General features: G+C 41.7%; 2 protein-coding genes across 4 annotated transcripts in view; both read left to right on the top strand.

Moving 5' to 3' along the window:
- Positions 1–10,259, top strand: cotl1 (coactosin-like F-actin binding protein 1). The gene is made up of 4 exons (XM_028585706.1): positions 1–450; positions 1,323–1,405; positions 8,973–9,130; positions 10,123–10,259. Exons 1-4 carry the CDS (start codon positions 374–376, stop codon positions 10,231–10,233), a joined length of 429 nt encoding a protein of 142 aa, XP_028441507.1. The 5' UTR covers positions 1–373; the 3' UTR covers positions 10,234–10,259.
- A 3,129-nt stretch (positions 10,260–13,388) lies between these two features.
- Positions 13,389–19,820, top strand: part of meak7 (MTOR associated protein, eak-7 homolog) — a 28,084-nt gene continuing 21,652 nt past the window's right edge. The window contains exon 1 of one of the 3 annotated variants that reach the window (XM_028585327.1): positions 13,389–13,430. The gene's annotated coding sequence lies outside the window, so the exon portion shown is untranslated. Of the gene's footprint in view, positions 13,431–14,136; positions 14,224–14,591; positions 14,647–19,820 lie in introns of those variants that run through there. The other 2 variants (XM_028585324.1, XM_028585325.1) reach the window with 2 other exon arrangements.

Genomic DNA, 19,820 nt, shown 5'->3' with positions numbered 1-19,820 from the left:
TCATCCCATTGACCATTGACAGAGAGAAGGTGAATACAGCGTCTGGGGGACTTCTCGTCTCTCTCTCTGTCTGTCTGTCTGCTGGCAACCTGATCGACTTGCATCACCAACGCCCATAAAGTAGCAATATACAGGAAATAAACCTAGGTGCTAGAAGAAGAGCATCCGACCGGCTCAATTGTTCCAGTGCAGCGGTCGTGATTTTGGAGTGAAGCCTATTGTATAACGTTATCAGTTATAGTTCTCTGATGTATTACATCAACTGTATAAGTTAGCTGCTTTATTACTGTGTACCGTTAGCTAGCTCTCTCTAACCTGGACCGATACAACGTTGACTTCGACTGTTTCACTCCTGTCTGACGTTAAACGAAAAATGGCAACCCAAATCGATAAAGAGGCTTGCAGAGAAGCTTACAACCAAGTCAGAGACGATAACACGGACACCAATTGGTGAGTGTATTTATCCATACTCCGTTAAAGATTGTGACTAATGTATATTTCCTTGCACATTTGCAAAAGTAAATGTTTCATGAATGAACCTTATCTGAATAACGAAGACGTAGTAGCCATTATTCACTTCGGCAAACATACAGTACATTAATCTGTCCGTTTTTCGATCAAATTCACATAACGTTAGCGTGTTGCCGCCCACTGCGCCGTCTTTTCTGTTGTGAAGGGTGCTAAAATAAGAGGCGTACCTTTTACAAAACTTTAAATTGTATTTAAATGAGCGCAAGTTGGCTAACTAGATACATGCCGAATTGAAGACAGAATCATAAACATATAGAAAATGTAATGCGCTGTATGTTATGCCAAATGAACGTCTGCATGTACCAATGCAACTTTAAATTGCTCGATATTTTAAAGTAGTTCGACCCTCTGGCTGAATACGCACTAGAACGGCACATCGGTGTTTGCCTGTAACTCAAACCCATTGGATACGTGAAACCCTGATTCCAATGCTTAAACGTATACCAATATTGGCTAAAATACATGCAGGATTCAGTGTCCTGTGCTGGCTGATCCGATCTAGCTGATATGTATTCTGGCTATTTAGCGGTCACACACTGCACAGTTATCAGGCCCAGCGGGGCTGAAGTAATTTCCTTTGTCCTGTATTCAGAGAGGATAACGTTATGGCAGTGACACTTACACATGGCTAACACACAGCTCCCACATTGCACGGGTGTTAAGCATTTTGTGTATTGCTTCAGTCTGCAAATGGGCCTGATGTGCACATAATGCAGTTGTTGTGAATCAACAGATGATGAGACTGGATAATACATGGAGTAATAATGCACGGTGTATTCTGCATCTTCCAGGACTGTGTTTAAATATGAGGGCTCTATGATCGTGCCTGCAGGACAAGGGGCTGACTATGAGGACTTCAAGAGGATGTGCACAGGTAAAGAGCAGATTTTATTTAAATATTCCACCCTAGTTTTTATCCAAGCCTGGCCAGTGTAATGCCTGGGTGAAAGATTGTGAAAAGAAGTGTGTGTTTGTGTGTGTGTGTGTGTGTGTGTGTGTGTGTGTGTGTGTGTGTGTGTGTGTGTGTGTGTGTGTGTGTGTGTGTGTGTGTGTGTGTGTGTGTGTGTGTGTGTGGTTATCTGGACGGGTTAAACAGCCTATATGCCCCACAACTTGACACTAATCTTTTAAGACTCTGTGCTCTGTCACCCATTGGATGCCACTGTATGCATTGCATAATCTGCCTGTTCTACAATATCCTGTGCATGGTTTTTACAAGGTGAAACATTTAAGGTCAACCTTTTGAATAGCAGCACAACATTGTTTCCTGGATTGCTCTGGGAAGATGTAGAAGCCTACTTTAAAATGATTTGTTCTCAAAACTATTTGGCATTCATGCAAGTTTAATTGTTCACCTGTCACCGCTTTAGGATTAAAAAAAATGCTCCAACCAAAGCATCTACATGCAGCTAAATAAAAGAAATACATGATTAAGAACAAGTTTTTCCTTGGGTTAGGGTCCCAACACCTCTAAACTGTGTGTGTGTGTGTGTGTGTGTGTGTGTGTGTGTGTGTGTGTGTGTGTGTGTGTGTGTGTGTGTGTGTGTGTGTGTGTGTGTGTGTGTGTGTGTGTGTGTGTGTGTGTGTGTGTGTGTGTGTGTGTGTGTTTGTTTGTGTTTTTAATGAAGGATTAGGTCTGCTGTGTAGTCACTGCACAGCATTGTGCATAGTAGTATCTCTGTTTACATGGAACCCATTTTTGTTCATCACAAAAAGAGAAAAAGGAGAAAAATAGTGAGTTGGGGCTTCCAGAAAATGATTCCTAGTGAGCAAGTCCAGTAGAACTAATGAATGGCTTGCTGTAGAGAAGTTCCCCTCTTTCTGTGTCCTAAGAGTAAAGCATCTGCTCAGATGTTGGGTGTGGCTGTTTCTGATGTTTGCTCTTGTTGTCTTTAACTCTTGCTGCCTCGGGCCTGTACTTTCTTTTTCTTTTTCTTCCTGATATTTCAGAGCTCACATTCCTATGTTGAAATAACTCATTCATCACCATGCTTTACTGCAGTTCAACTGGTGCGTTTGCCATTGGTTCCTGTTCAGAGATGACACACACACTATCAGACATGTTTCTATCTGTGGGCTTGTTTCCCTTATTTAGCAGTGAAGCTGTAACTCTGCAGAAAACCCTGCTCTGAGTGTAGGAGGAGCTGATGCAGACAGCTCATCTAGTGAGGCTTCAAGAGGAGGACTCCCTTTGAACATTGAAGTTTTAAGTAAACCAGCTGCAGGAAGTAGAAATAGATGAATTCTGGCGTGCCCAACCTAGATCAATGCAAGAGCATACTGCATGCAGGGCATTGTTGTTATTTGATTTGCCACTTTTTAAGGACTTTTAAAACATGACTTCTGCTGAAACAATAACAACCAATAACTTATTGTGTCAGTGTCATAAATGATTCATCACCAAACTATCAGTTTATGAGAAATTCAGTCCCGAATGTCCCCTGATAAGAAGTTGTTTCTCAGGTTTTCTCAAGTCTTCACAATAGATTTCTAATGTTTTTTAGCCATGTTAGTGACATTGCTCAAGGGATAGCAATGTTGGCTGAATATCACGACAAATATTGGATGGATTGCAGTGATTGATGATGAATTTGGTACAAACATTGATTGTCCCCAGAGGATAAATCCTACTGACTTTTCCTCTAGTGCTGCCATAAGTTTATCATTTTTGAAAACCTTTTTAACTGGATTGCTGGGTAATTGGGTTCAGATATTCTAGATCCCCAGAGGACGGATCCTAATGACTTAAAGGCAGAGTTGGTAGAATCTCCTCGGGGCTCTGACTTACCCCTCCCCCCCAACACACACACACACACACACACACACACACGCACACACAGACATAATCTGTTGCCTGCTGCTTCAAAGTGATGCGAAACGGACTATTTTTCACTCATCCAAACTACTGCATTTTACATACATCAGTCTCAGTTTGGGAAGTCCATCTCTCTATTTATACAACTTCACAATTTAAATAGTTTTCCATTTAATTTATTCCCAGGAGCAATTAACCCTTTGTTTTTATATTTTGTTTAAAATGTTTTTTTTTAAATGATAAATGACTGACAATTTATGTTATTACAACTCTCAAGACATCTCATCTCCGTACATGCTGCACAAAATGATAACAACTAATGTGGTGTAAAAGTTGTTTATTTTTCATATAAACAATAATAATTCTCATATAGTAATCAAAACTTTGTCCAGTGGTTCCAGTGAGAAACCGGCAATCAAATTACATCACACACTCGCCGTTTTAATTCCAGAGTACTTTTGTGACTCTGCATTTCGTTGTACTTTTATGTTGTGATATACTGTAGGTCTCAAATTGAATTCATAAAGGTCTTGAGAAGTCTTTAATTTGACTTGTCGAAACCTGCCGAAACCCTGTTTTTAGTCACTGCTTTTTCAGCTTCAGTATTCCTTTTTCTTTGCTTTTTTAGCTGGGCGGGTATATTTGGTCATGGACCAAAATGTTGACCTGAGAGTGGCGCTAGTTATAAAAGATCTGGGGGTCACCAAAATGACTAGGATTCATCCTTTGGGGATCCACACTAAATGAAATGGTCAACAGACTGGCCTCCTCATCCTCAGGCTCAGTTCACATGTTGGTAACACCACTCCTTGCCAAACTCACCTGACACTGTCCACAGGAGACAGCTCCAGTTTCCAGGCTGTCTCAGAGGGACTGAGTGTGGGCTCAGAGGAAGATACGGTGTCACCCGCCCAACCTTTGGTCTGCTAAAGTGAAGTTAATGGATGCAGAGCAACAAGTCTATTTTGCTGTCTCATCATCATTGTAGTTTCAGTCCAGTTTTCTCTGCAGCAGGGGGGAGGCCGGCTGCAGAGAAAAACTGTACTGAAACTACATGCTGTGTCAGCATGGAAGACAAACCAGGAAGCCAGAGGGAGGAAGTGTGGGGGTGTGGGTGAGCTCCTGGTTGGGGCGAGGGTATGTGTTTGTACTAGTTCCTCTCTGGTATCTCAAACGGTGACAATGACAAAGGGAGGTGATTCACTTTGAGTGCCACGGAATTTACTTAGTTCAATCAGGCGTGTGTGTGTGTGTGTGTGTGTGTGTGTGTGTGTGTGTGTGTGTGTGTGTGTGTGTGTGTGTGTGTGTGTGTGTGTGTGTGTGTGTGTGTGTGTGTGTGTGTGTGTGTGTGTGTGTGTGTGTGTGTGTGTGTGTGTGTGTGTGTGTGTGTGTGTGTGTGTGTGTGTGTGTGTGTGTGTGTGTGTGTGTGTGTGTGTTGCTCCAGGCAATGTCCTTTGTGGCCCATGCTGATAAAACTCTTTATAGTGGCCGCTCCTGTAAATGTGCGTGTGATCTGATCTGAGAACAGTGCCGCCGAGGCTCTGCCAAGAAAGCCTTAATCAGCGGCTTCAACAGCTACATAAAGATAATGCAGGTTGTACTGTTAAAAAAAACTCCTAATGCAATTAAGCAAAATCAACTGACCTTTTGGCAGGAACTCGGCTTAAATGAGCCTGTTTCCACCGTTAGAACCATTTCAGAATGTATCATTCCAAATTTGAGTGTTTTTATTTAACCCTCTGAGGTCTTTATTCACATATCTTCTTAAATGGACCTTTTTAGGGTATTTGCATGTGTCTGATCCCCATGTGTTTCATATCAAAATGGTCAGAACAAACTCAGCTGTATAGTGACGCCCACGTTTTTTCTAGAGCGACGTGTGAAGAGATAATTTGGTGCTAAAGCTGAAACGCTGACGTTGTCTTTTTGAAATTCCTCAAATTCCTCAAATTCCTTCTCTTTTGAAAACAGACCTTAATTTATGATGTGTTGTATGAGTTGTTTCGGTGCTTGAAATTAATTTAAGTCTTAGGTTATATATGATTAAAATAGTAAATAAATGTCAAACATTGTTTGGAAGCCCTGGTGCGTCTTTCGTCCTCAGAGCATTAAAATCATAAAGTGAATGATTGTCTTTCTGAGTGTTTAGTTTGTTCTGTTGGTTTAGAGATGACAACTTTGTAACAGAAGGCCTGAGTTACACACTAGGGATGTGGGATTTTTACCAGACAGGGAGGGTCTAAAGAAAGAAGCCATTAGTTGCATAATTGGATGTATTCGATCCAGTGGTTGTGAGGAAGTCAGGATATCTTGCCTCTACTGCCTCAGTATGACTATTCTTTTTTTAATCTGTCTTCAGTACTTCAGCTCTATGAAGTACTAAGTGAAGTACTAAGTGCAATATTTATTCGCTAAAGTGCCTCTCTTTTAGTCGATAAAATGTCAGAAAATATGCAACAAGAGGACATCTTTGTCCAACCAACACTCCTAACACCCAAACATATGAAAGTGAAAATGACATAAAACTCTTCTCTCTTTGGAGAACCTTGAACCAATGAGTGTTTGGCATTCTTTGCTTGATAAATAACTTAACCGATTAAGTGAATATCAGAATTAATTTGGAAACGCTTCTTGACGCTTTCAACGTAAAGGCAAATAACAGTCTGGTAAGTTCAGAAAATGACATCACTTTACTGTAATGCAGCCTTTAAAACCAGGAAAAGACAACACTTACCATATTACGATATCCAAAATCTAAGACGATATCTAGTCTCATATTAACATATCGATATAAAAACGATATATTGCCCAATGTCATGGGCTTTGATCAGTCATTGACCTTTAAAGATCTTCAGGATGTCTTGAGATCATACAGTAAGGATGTTATTTCCAGGTGGAAACCTAATAAGTGTCAGGGAGAAGTTTGACTGCTCTGTTGAAGACTGCAGCGCATAGTCCGAGTATACAGAGTTTTTGTTAGTCACACAGAGGCAATAATATCTGGAAGACAATAATGAGTAATTGTTATAGTTACATAATGACACCGTACCGCCTGAAGACAGCAGACAACACAGCCTGGGTGTATTTGTTCGACACAGTATTGAGGGAAATAGGTGTGACATGGGCTAATCACACTTGGAGATCTGTGTGATCTGTGAAATACACATTTCTATTTACTTCATGTATAAACTAAAGTTATGTATGAGCGGCCTATATTTTTCATCTCACTGTACAACACCTTCTTTAACAAATTCAAATATAAAATTAAAAAACTCCCACTTTTCAATTTTCTGTGTGTGTGTGTGTGTGTGTGTGTGTGTGTGTGTGTGTGTGTGTGTGTGTGTGTGTGTGTGTGTGTGTGTGTGTGTGTGTGTGTGTGTGTGTGTGTGTGTGTGTGTGTGTGTGTGTGTGTGTGTGTGTGTGTGTGTGTGTGTGTGTGTGTGTGTGTGTGTGTGTGTGTGTGTGTGTGTGTGTGTGTGTGTGTGTGTGTGTGTGTGTGTGGCACAATAATATTTTAAGTGCAGACGGTGCATACCGGTCAGCCAAATGCCTGTCTAAACAGGTATGTCTTTATCAGATTTTTGAAAGAATCCAGAGAAAGAGCAGACCCTAACGGAGGAGACCGATTCATTCATTCCATAGATCACCTCCGATCTTAAGCCGGGTGGGTGGAACAGACGGTACATTTAACATGCTAAACCTAGGACAGCAAGCTGACGAATATGGGTGAAGTAGCTCAGCCACATACAGTATGCAGGAGCCTGACCATGCAATGCTCTGTATGTAAGAGTAGGAATTTTAAAGTAAATCCTCTAAAGAGCCTCCGTACCGGGGTAATGTGAGATCATCTGTGTGACCTAGTGAGTAGCCTTGCAGCAGCATTCTCGATTGACTGAAGACGATCCAAAGCAGACATACTAAGTGAGGAGAAAAGTGCACTAGTAGTAATCAATGCAAGATGAGATGAAGGCATGTATAAGCATCTCAAGTTTGGCAGTTGAAACTACAGATCTCAGTTTTAGGTATGTTAATAAGACATAATAAGCTTTACTTTGTATCAAATTAGACCAAAACTAGAAATACTAATAAAAATAATGTGGTCTTAACTACTGGGGACATCATTTGAAATTGGTAAAAATTTGAAGTTGGAAAAAAGCTAATACATTGCAAAATATATCGCAGAATATTGCAATATGTTTAAAATTGCAACATTATGGTATTGTGACATAATTATGGTGATGATATGGTACCGTGAGGCCTCTGGTGATTCCCACCCCTAATGGGAGACATTACTGGAGACCCTCCAGTGTTCTCGCTAGATTCAGTGACTTTTCAGACCCTCTTCGCAACTTTATTTCTAAAAAGCGACTAGTGACATATTTAGTGACTTCATATATTGCTCAGAGTAATCCCAGTCCACGGCTCTTCTGCCAACAACACGGGGTCTCTCTTTCCCACTTTGCACCGTGCGCAAATTTGCATTTCCTATGATGGCAAGAGAATGTCCCGCCCTACTCTGCCTTACTCTGTCTCTGATTGGCTTACCCTGGTATTCTTACCCTAACCAATCTCACTTCTTCTGCCTCAACCTAACCAATCCAACCAACAAAGGCAACGAGTACTAGCCAATCAGAGGCAGAGTAGGCCGGGACATTCCTTCGCCATCCTAGGAAAAGCTTTATGCAAATGATACGTTATGATGTTACCAATATGTAAATGAGCATATGACATCATTGAGCAACTTTCAGTGACTTTTGGAGCTACTTTCATTGGAAAAGAGTTGGCAACACTGGACCCCTCGTTCCATGTTCCATATGTCTGTGAGCAGTTCACGCTAAAGAGGGATGTTTCCTGCTCACATTGTTTCATTTGAAGAGGATTTAGGGGCCTGAAGAGGTACAAGTCAGAAAGAAAAGCAGCAGAGGCGGTTTTTTTCTTCTTTTTCGCCTTGTTGCATGTATTCACCCATTATTCACAGACAGTCAGTTCTGCAGTGGACCACCGTGGGAGTGACAGGCGTGGTCACTCTGGGAGGGTTGACACAACTGCAAGGCTCACAAAAGATTTAGCTCATTTAGTCTGTTGACCTGAATATTTCCTCATTGTACACACCCCCCCCACACACACACACACACACACACACACACACACACACACACACATACACACACACACAGTTTAGAGGTGTTGGGACTCCGCCAGTGCAGTGGAAATACAAAAAGCAGCACCTTGTATTCATCTGCAAGCAACACTGAAACTCTCTTCTTTCACTCACTCTCTTAGTCTGTATCACACACACACACACACACACACACATACACATACAGTACAGTTTTGCAACGCTTGATGCTACCCCAGACTTACACATCCTAACACAAAGTGACACTATGGAATCACAATGTGTAGCCTTTTTCTATCAGCAGATGGAAAAACCGAGCATGACCTTACATCACATGACAGGAGGTCAATTAGCACCTGCCTGGCGTAACAACAGACTGCTGTTTGTGTGTGTCAGGCACTGATTGGACAGGAGAATTTGCAGTGTGTAACATGTTAAAACATCAACTGCAAACCCTTTCATTCTGTGTAGTCAGTGTTACATCGTATCTTCCTTCTGTTTCCTCAGATGATGCCCGTCTGTTCGCCTTCGTCCGGATCACAATGGGAGACACCATGAGCAAACGAGCCAAGTTCACTCTCATCACCTGGATCGGTGAGAACATCAGTGGGCTGCAGCGCGCCAAGATCAGCACCGACAAGGCGCTGGTCAAAGAGATCGTGCAGGTCAGAGACTGGTTGGTGTCGCATGTGAAGAAAGTAGCAATTAAAGTAATGGTTGTTCTAATGAGAGTAAAAGAGAGTGAAGCTGTAATGGTCCCTTTGGGCAAACTGGCTGGTTACACAGGCAATATGGCAACACAGCCATCTGAACTCAAGATAATATGAAGAGGAAACATGGAGGTAGGGAATATAAGCAACAGAACATGGAGTTAAAATATGGATGGGCGGGTCCTTAGACACAGGGCCTTCAGGCGGGGGAGGAGTTCATGTCCCGGAAGAAGCTAAGGGGAAGATACAAGACTTTCACCCACGAAATGGGTGTTTGTGTCCCAGGAGTACTAGTGATTTTAACCCAAACCACAATCTTTGTTCTAATCTTAACTAGTCGCTTTGGTGCCTAAATTTAAATGTTGTCACCGCAGGACTGTCACCTTTTGTCGGATAAACTCAACTGCAACAGCTGCTGAAATGACCGTAAGCTCCCGGTGTCCTGTACCTGGCTCACAGTACGCTAAACTTAACGGTCATGTGACCGGTCGTCGTGTGACCGGCCGGCGGTCACCGTAATTGCGTAGGAGATCATACAAATGGTTGTGAATACGTTTTCGTACAACATCATACAAACCTCTGTGCCACTCTCTGCTGTGACTGGACTTTGAGTAGGGTCGGGTCAGGGCTTTTTTGAGACCAACCGAAATGTGTCTTCAGCAGAGTGCGGCAAGTATTAAAAGCTGAATCGATTTCCTCGTCAGATTCCTGTAAGGTGTGACTACTAATTCACTGAGAAGTTTGTCATACTTCCTTAAAGGAAAAAGGATTTTCTAGGAAAACGTGTTTGTATTCCTCAAAGCTATGGAAAGTATTCTTTTGCTATCTGTGGAAAAACTGATTTGAAAAATGTAAAACATTACCCAGCCGTGATTAGCTTGGCTTCTTCCCATTCTGCAACAAATGAAAAGTAACTTTTGGTTTTCTGAACTGTCTTGTCTCTGCAGAACTTTGCCAAGGAGTTTATGTTTAGTGACCCGAGGGAACTGGAAGCAGACAACATCCGCACAGAGCTGAAGAAGGCTGGTGGAGCCAACTATGATGCTCAGACCGAGTAGAGAAGTGCCATGGTTCACTGGAAGGGTTGGGGGGCGGGTCAGGGTGGGGTGTGGTGGAATAAAGGGGGGCGGGGGGATGGGGCAGGGCTGCTACCTCTTGGGGAGAGGGCGAGGCAGGAAGGAGAGGGCGCTTGATGAAATGCACTCACAATCAATGTGTCATTTTTACACTTGGGTTTGTGTACCAATTAAACACATGAGATGCAATGTATTAATGAATGAGCATTAGAGGTGTTGGTGGGTATATTCTTTTTTCTTCTTTTCCCATATTTTGAGTTTTTAAACTACCCTAACCTAATCGGCTGCTGGCTGCGGCCTTATATTGAACAGACAGATATGACCTTACAAGAAAACAGCAAATAAGCACATTTCCCAAAATGACAAACTATTCCTTTAAGGGCTGGCTCTAGTCCAAAGACGGATGCCGACAGGGAACTTGATGCGGATCTGTTACTACATTGGGTTACTGCCTCAAACCAACACTCTGAAGGAACACCGAATATACAAGCTCGCCACCATGCACACACAAAAACAGCAAGTATATAAGCGCTCTTAAAGATCACAATCTCTCCTCTCCTAGCCTCTGCCCTCTCCCCAGTCAGCTCATAGTTGGTTATCTACTCAACTGTGCATCGACATCTCATCCTCGTCTCAGCTGGGCTGCAGTTGAGCAATAGGAAATTTCATCAAGGCTTCAGCACTGTTTGCTAGAAATACGTTCATGTAATGAGCATAGGGGGGAATAAACTGAAGGGTTTCACTTCAAATTGTCATATGGTGTGAAGGGATCATGTTGTAAGAGGGAGTTCGTTGACGGGGATAGACATTTTAAAAAGGAAACTCTTTTCTTGCAGGCATGCGTTTGACAACTCTTAGTCATGATACACTGTACCTCCAGGAGGAAAAGATCTCCATTTTCTAACTCTATCCTTGGTGATGGTTGCCGGCTTGCTTTGAGTAATCTTGAGTCATACTGCTAAGCACACATTTAGCTACCTCTTCATCTCTAGCCGGACAGCTGTGTTTGGATTACAGCCTCAAAGTCGACCATTAGGTCTTGTTCTGAGGCAGACTGTAATTCATCCGCCTGTCTTCATACTTGTGCTGTGAATCCTTTTTTATCACTAGTCCAAATGTGTCATTTTGTACTTTTTACTTTCTCCTTTTCCAGCTTTTGTTGGACATGATCAATGTTAGCAGTTTCCAGAGCTGGGGGCAGAATTTGTAGAAGAGAACATGGAAAAGAATAAGACTCTCGGTCTTACAGGAGGGTTTCTGACTGTATATATTATGTTGTAGAAATACAGAGAAACTAATATATTGACCCCTCAGCAGCCTTTTGTAGTCAAGCATTGAATGTTTTGCAAAATCGCAAAGGATTCAGAGAATTGAGATCTTTTCCTCTGGTGTTTCATCTCACGATCTACCACTTTAAGGTATTCATGCCTACTGTAACCTACTGTTTGACTGCCTTAGCCTCCCAGGGAGAGAGGGGCATCATGGGAGTTTGTGAACACTACACTGTGATTGGCTATCGTCCTTACTTCGGGGGTGGGACTTTGATCTGCACATGGCTCATCACCACGTGGGCCTGGGCTTATCATCCTGACCCAGGAGGAGCCCTTTCTCGGTTGTAGCATCTCTGTTTATTTGGTTTCAAACCCTCTCTTCCTCTCCCTCTCCCCCCCACCCCTGCAAAAAAAATTGATGTTTTACTTGTACCTTTTTGTTTTTGAGATGATTTTATTTTTAAGAGCATTGTTATCTTGGTCATTGGCAGGAGAGATTTTCAAAAAATGATGCAAAAAAAAGAAAAAGAAAGAGAAAACTGAGTGGGCACAAGATCAGTCATTTCCAAATAAAAATTGATGTTTTTTTCCAAAACTTGCTTCTCAAAGTGTCTTTTGTGTGTGACATATCTGGTTTGTCTGTTTTAAATTGTGCATCAGAAGTCTGACAATGTTGTGGGACTGGAATACCATTGCAAATCTTTCATAAAATATTTATTGGATTCTTCACTGTACCAAGAAGTGGCCAATACACAGCTCTGAAATACCATATTCAATTTGTAAGATCTCTTTTTGTTACCAATGTAAGATGAGGTAATGGGAGCATTTTGGCACTTGTGGATTCAAGGTCCACATAGCAACTGTCTCTGGGAGCTTATGGGACTCCCAGGGGTTTCCATGGTCACCGCTGTAATCATCATGCTTAGCCAGTCAGTGGTCGGGGGGGGACAAAATGTTTTATAGTGTTCTAGTCTTAGTGTCTAAGTACATTAGGTCCTCCTCACTATCTGCGCCTGATCTCAACTTACATTTTGTTAGACCTCAATAAATTAATACATCACATATTAAATGTTAGTCATTTCAAAAGAAATGTTATAAGGTTACCTAAAGAGTAATGCTGTTTAGTTCTGTGTTTCTGCTATGCTGACGTCCTCCCATCCTTTCTTAAATCTGATTGTAGAGTGAATGATCAGACCAGTTGCACTCAGAGAACATTTTCTGTTGCTGCTCCGTATTCAAACAGTCCCTCTCCATTCTACTATTTACCAGGAAAGGTAAATACATTGCTGATAAGTCTGTTACCATCACTCCACTTCTGAGGTCTTTGCACTGGCTTCCTGTCCCAAAAATTAATTGATTTGTCTCAGGTGGTTTGGGACAGGTCTGCTTGCCGTCCTCAGAGTCAGAACTAAATAGGGAGAAGCAGAATGCTCCACATATCTGGAACAGACTCCCAGAAAACTGAAGCTCAGCCACAACTCTCACTTCTTTAAATCAAAGCTGAAGTCTTTTCTGATTTATGCTGCCTTTCTTTAAATAATTGTTCATTTCTTACTCTGCACTGTAACTTTTATTCTCGTATTTTATCTGTTTTTATATTTTGTATTGTTTTAAACTGCTCTTTAATGTTTTATTTAAAGCACTTTTGCTCTGTTGCTGAAATGTGCTACATAAATAAAGCTGCCTTGCCTTGCCTTACCATTCCTAATGACTGAACACAGTCAGTAAGCTCTTGCACTCTGCATTAACATGGGTGTGGTCAGTCAGCATGTCCACAGAGGCCAGGCAAAGTCAATGAAATAATTAAGGCTGGACACTGATTCCAATAAAGAGGCCTAATTAGCTTGTTCTCTTGTCGCTTACAATGCCGGATTTTCAATATAAGTGAACTCTGCTGTTCTCTATCAGGTCAGTCGATGGCTCCCAGCTGTTTAAACCCACACACCATCAGCATGTTACAGCTGTCAGATGAATGGATTAATGGTTTGTCTGCATGACTCAGCCACTGATCAAACATGACTTCTGCTGAGTGTGTGTGTGTGTGTGTGTGTGTGTGTCTGACAAGCTGGGTGGCTGGGTGGTTGCAGTGATATCTATGAGGACTAATTGCAGGTTGCATAATGACAGAGCTCTGGTATTGCTCACTGTGGCTTTAAGTAAGCTGTGAGGAAGTGAGTAGTTTAAGCTCAAGTCACAGTGTGTGTGTGTGTGTGTGTGCGTGTGTCTCTATGGGAGTTACGTATAGGTTGAGACAGGGGTGATGTGTTTTAAGGGGCTATGTTAATGAGGTTAATGCTTTAAAAAAGATTACATTTTCATTTTATGGAGTTTATATTATAGGTATGGAAAATAATTGAGTGTTAGCTTAAAATCCTCTTTTATATTGTTGTTCTCAGGTTCCAAAGAATATGTTATCAACATCCTCCTCCTAACATACACACAATACCTTGAATTCAAGACACCACAGTAATTGTCATGAGTGCATTTAGAAATCAATTTTCATGTTCTCACCTGTTCAGCTCAGCCAAAGCCTGGGAGGGGTGCTAGGGGCATGTCCCATTTATGGCAGCTACTTCTCAAGCCATTTGTTAATGGAACGCCTACAAATCTGTAAATTGTTTGGGAAAAACATGGCTGTTGCCATGCTAACTGCTTAGCACATAGCGCTTTGAACTGATTTCACACAAAGAGGATCACACAGGTAAGACGATAACAACAACAAAGTAACCAGACGACACATGAACATTTCTCACCCTTTGGATCTTGTGTACAGATCGAAAGAGTAGGTAAAAAGTTGGATCGTTACAAAGCTACAAAAAGGCATGTGAGGGCTGATGGTAGGATAAAGATCACAGTGTACAGGAAACCCACTCACATAGGCCAGTATCTCAATTTTATCCCCAACCACTACTTCAAACATCTCAGTGGGAGAAGCCTTCTACCCAGTGTGCCTCCCTTCTGCGGCGGGGCTGTGTGAACATTTAGATCTGAAACAGCTGATGGTAATCAGATAATGCAAGCACAACTTCAGTGCTCTGCGTGACCTAATACTATGTTCGTGATGACCAGTGAGCAAACTCCATCCACTGATGAAGACCATGAGGTTGAAACATCCGAAAAGCTAGTAAGTGGATTCACACAGGATTAGGGGGGCTTAGTTCGTTTTGTATCACATACTGTCTCAAGGGTCAAGAATGAACTTCCATGCTCAACATTTTGTGATAGTAGTACATTTAAGGTATTAGAATAGGGTCTTTCAATTTTATTTATAGTATCAAATCATAACAAGACTTATTTCAAGACACTTTACAGATTAGGTAGGTCTAGACCACACTCTATAATTTACAAAGACCCAACAATTCCCACTAGAGCAGGCATTTAGTGCAATATTTAAAGGTGCTCAAAGTGATGTGACGCGTTTTTTAGACTACAACATTTTTCGTCCCCTGAACACACTGTAAAAAAACGCTGTATGTTGTAGCTTAAAAACGCGTCACATCACTTAGAGCACCTTTAATAGTTCTTATCTTTATATGCAGGGATACTACTCATTTTGTGCATATACTGTTTCATAGGATTGATCTATAGGCATCTTGATTCTTAGATTAATGCAGAGATGAGCTCATACTCTATGACTAACAGGGTTTGTTTTCATCATTCATGTCTTCATGTTTATAGAAACAGCAACAGCAGAGAGAGAGAGAGAGAGAGAGAGAGAGAGAGAGAGAAAGACAGAGAGAGAGATGTTAGCATACAGGACCTGTGTAGGAGTGTTCAAACAAGGACTGTCAGATCAGTTCCTGCAAAGTGATACCACTCAGATCCTTCCTGCATTCCTCAGACCTCCTCAACACAGCAGCATATTTTACAGCCCACAGCAAGTCATGTGCTCTGTGTGTGTGTGTGTGTGTGTGTGTGTGTGTGTGTGTGTGTGTGTGTGTGTGTGTGTGTGTGTGTGTGTGTGTGTGAAAGAGAGAGAGCAAGAGAAAGTTAGAAAAAGGCAAGAATTGTCTTTCAGCCACCCAATGTCTCCAAATGTTTGTGTGATGACGATCTTGTTTCATCCACATAAAAATCAAAAAGTGATGGGACGATGATGGTTTTCGGCTCCAAACAACTCTCTCTGTATTTCTCAGTATGACTATGTTTGCGTCCGGCGACTTTCGAGCAGAAACTGGAGTGAAGATCATGACCTCTTCTCAAAAGTCCATCATGTTTGTTTAATCCTCCGTGTCCTCCTTGGCTTCTAGCAACTGGGTGAAGGGGGCGTGGCGGCGGTGTACGGTCACAAAAGGCTTGTATCATGTGGACGCGCCGACAGTTTTGTTGTCATAACTTAGAATTCCTCATGGGGACGACAGAAACTTAACACCTGTTCAAGGTGGAGATTTCAACTCTAATAATGCTGGATAGTTTGATGAATAATGCATAATATTTTAATTGTGATATTTTGTGAGTAAAGTCTGAATCTTTAACGTAACCAGTAACATTTGTCAGATATATTTAGTAGTAGCCTACAATGTTTTCCTCTGAAGTAGAAGTATACATTGTATGTCACTAGTAGGCCTATACGGTTGCATTGCTTTGGGGGCCTTCTGTAAGTTATTTTGGGGTACAATGGCTCTGGAGAAAGCTGCAAGCAACAATACAGGAGGCCAAGCAATTGGCCAATTTCCAAAAGGCACGTTTTGTTTGGGCACCACACTGGTTGCACCAATGATGTGTCTTTTTGTCTGTAAACACAGAAAAGCTGAATACATTACGTCGGTATAATTCTCAGCCATGTATACACAATATAAGACATTAAGTTTAGAGTTTGAAATAAAAAGCCTTTCAAACTTGGTCAGTTGGTTTCTTTCACTTTCAATCTGCGACTCCGTCACCAGTTTGAATGATTCAGATTCACATTTGGTTAGTCACAGCTCAGCGGGGCCCTAAATCCAAAAGGACCAGCGTGCTCCGAGTCGTCTGTGTGCGAGTGAATGATGTTCAAACAACCCCTCACTCTGGGAATGAGCTCATAATGTCTCCAAGAAAGAGACAGGCAGGGGCCCTGGGTGTGTGGGTGGGTGTTTCGGGAAGGGGGATCTCTTCCCACGTAATGATTTCATCTATTCAAGAAATATTTCCCTTAAATCCTCTCCCGTAGTGTATGTTGTAGGGTTGTCTACAGGAATAAAGATGTGTTTTACATTAATTAGTGATTGTTGTACTTTGCCTGTTGTAAAATTAATAATTAACAAGGGTATAGTGCTAGCTCTTATTACAAGCAGATTCTATTCCCTCTCAGGCGTTCAAAATCCTAAATTTGTGTTTAAAGCTGCTACAAAAAGTATTTTTTTTTATATTGGATAAAATACCAATGTGTGATATGAAAAGGGTCACTCTTTGTAACAAACCCACAGAGAAATATCACCAGCTCTTCAGTCCCCCCCCCAGAGCCTTTTAGCACCTTTGTTTTACTTTTGCACACTGTACACTACCTGCTCAGCAGCACCAACAGCAGGCAGACAAATGCTGTGTTGTTCCCTCATTTACTCACTCACTCACAATTCCCTATAAAGTGTTTATTAAAAGGGTAATATCGGGGTTTTTCAACCTGGACCCTATTTTTCTATGACCCTCTATATCTCTTGCGAATGCGCCACATGAAACACATTTGATTGACACACGATTGGGTGTGATTTCTAAATCACATGAAGTCCCTTGGTAATACTAGCCCTGTGCCAATAGAGCACACAGTGGGTTCTGGAAGTAAAAATACAATGCAATTTCTCCATTGACAATTGAAGTATAAGCCATAAATCATAACCGTCGATGTTAGACTTAAAACCAGCATGCCGACATGACTAAGCGATTGTATACTCCCCTAAAGGATTATTAGGAACACCATAATAATACCGTGTTTGACCCTATCCTCTCAATATGGGCCAACATTTCTAAAGAATGCTTCCAGCCCCTTGTTGAATCAATGACACAAAGAATGAAGGCAGTTCTGAAGGCGAAAGGGATCCCCCCCCGCCACACCATTACACCACCAGCCTGCCCAGTGGTAACAAGGCATGACCGATCCATGTTCTCATTCTGTTTACTCCAAATTCTGACTCTACCATCTGAATGTCTCAGCAGAAATTGAGACTCATCAGACCAGGCAACATTTTTTCAGTCTTCAACTGTTCAATTTTGGTGAGCTTGTGCAAATTGTAGCCTCATGTTCCTATTTTTAGTGGAGCTGAGTGGTACCAGGTGGGGTCTTCTGCTGGTGTAGCCCATCCCCCTCAAGGTTGTGTGTGTTGTGGCTTCACAAATGCTTTGCTGCAGACCTCGGTTGTAACGAGTGGTTATTTGAGTCAAAGTTGATCTTCTATCAGCTGGAATCACTCGGACCAGGACTGCAGCGTACTGGATGTTTTTCCTTTTTCAGACCATTCTTTGTAAACCCTAGAAATGGTTGTGGGTGAGAATCCCAGTAACTGAGCAGATTGTGAAATACTCAGACCAGCCCGTCTGGCACCAACAACCACACCACGCTCAAAGTTGCTTAGATCACCTTTCTTTCCCATTCTGACATTCAGTTTGGAGTTCAGGAGATAGTCTAGACCTGGACCACACCCCTAAATGCATTGAAGCAGCTGCCAAGTGATTGGTTGATTAGATAATTTCATTAACGTGAAATTTAACAGGTGTTCCTAACATTCCTTTAGGTGAGTGTATATGCTCATATAGACGCCAAAAATTATTGTTTTGAGATAAATGTCTTTTATTCACGATGTCTTGGATAAGTACTTCATTACCCACAATCCTGAACAATCCCACAGTGATGCCTCTGATTGGTGGAACTCATGCTGGTGAGGAGGGGAGCTGTCAGTACCATAGACAATATATAAACTGGACCAACAGACCCCGTGTCTCTGGTCTGAGACCAGTGGAGGATATCAGAAGTCTCAGTGTTACTGAGCAGCCTCCAACTGAGCTTGAAGACGTAGATGTGACGTGAGCAACGTGTCTGAAAGTGTGAAGTCTTCTGGTAGCTGTGCCGAGAGAAATCTCAATCATTCCCAATCTTACAGAGACGGAGAGCGTAGGTATATGTAAGGAGATAACATAGACACAGGCTAATTACTGATCACTAACATGCTAGTTAACATTAGTAATTAAACCTAAACAGCTAATGGAAGTCCAAACTGCCTGTGAGCTTCTCCTGTACTATACGGTAATTCCTCTACTGTGTGACAGTAAGTCTTGTGGTTATGACCCAATCGTTAGCCTATTGTTATAAAAGCGTCTGCTACGGCCATAACGTGAGCTACAAGGTAATGGAGCCTTTTATACATTGTCGTGTTTCTTTAGAAATAAACTCAAACTAAACACACGTAACAGCTGTTATATATTTTAACGGTTATTTTCAAGTTTTATTTTGAGAGTCTTTTAAAGTTATTACATGCTGTCTCAGCTAGCAGTAAGCCGAAATTAACTAATGTTAGCTTCCTTTATTCAGTGGTGCGCAGTGGTTTATGGGATAATGAAAATATGTACACAGTCTTGTACCTTTGACTTTTTTGGATTTTCTGTTTGTTTTTTCACTCGAAATGATATGTTGTATGCTTATGAGTCACGTCGTAGCTGGTTAGCCTAAGGCATGGTCTAAAACTCTTTATATATGGATTTTTACAGACGTCAAAGGGAGAAATGAACGGGAAATTTACTTCCGGAATCCAAGGTCTCTCGGAGTAGGGGTGGGACTGTTGAGCTCTATAGAAGAAGAAGACATACTTTATTAATCCCCTGGGGGGAATAAACATTTTTGTAGTCAGCCGATAATACGCATTACACACAGGCCTGAAAAATACACACACATGTACAAACAGGACCCATACATGCATCGATGGAGAGATGGCAGAGCGAGGGCGCCCTGAGCATTTAGGGTTTCGGTGCTTTTTTCATTTTATTTAAAGTTGAAAGATCATTGAGGGGCGACACTCATTTACAATGACATTGAGTAATTACAAAGACAACAACACAAGAACACCAACACAGAAAAGAATACGCCATCATAAGAAAAAAAGACAATCAAACTTATAATAACATTTGATAAATAAATCAGGATAATATCGGATTCAGAAGAAAATACAATTATGTAAAGCAAGTACATGTAGAAGTTTGCAAGGCTAAAACCAGATTTCTAAATTGTCCAAAAGGCACGAGTGAGTTGATTTTAAGAAAGTGCTGTAATGTGTTCCAGGAGCCTTGCTCAAGGGCATCTCGGCAGTGCCCAGGAGGTGAACTGGAAACCTCTCC

Source organism: Perca flavescens, chromosome 8 (genome assembly GCF_004354835.1).
Source record: "Perca flavescens isolate YP-PL-M2 chromosome 8, PFLA_1.0, whole genome shotgun sequence".
Lineage (NCBI taxonomy): Eukaryota > Metazoa > Chordata > Actinopteri > Perciformes > Percidae > Perca > Perca flavescens.
Note: the sequence above shows the minus strand (reverse complement) of the source record. Positions and strands in the feature narration are given on the sequence as shown.

Excerpts from the sequence above, each read along its gene's own strand:
- cotl1 (XM_028585706.1), top strand. The coding sequence starts at position 374 with ATGGCAACCCAAATCGATAAAGAGGCTTGCAGAGAAGCTTACAACCAA. Across the intron at positions 451-1,322 it reads GATAACACGGACACCAATTG|GACTGTGTTTAAATATGAGG; the intron begins GTGAGTGTATTT and ends TGCATCTTCCAG. Across the intron at positions 1,406-8,972 it reads CTTCAAGAGGATGTGCACAG|ATGATGCCCGTCTGTTCGCC; the intron begins GTAAAGAGCAGA and ends CTGTTTCCTCAG.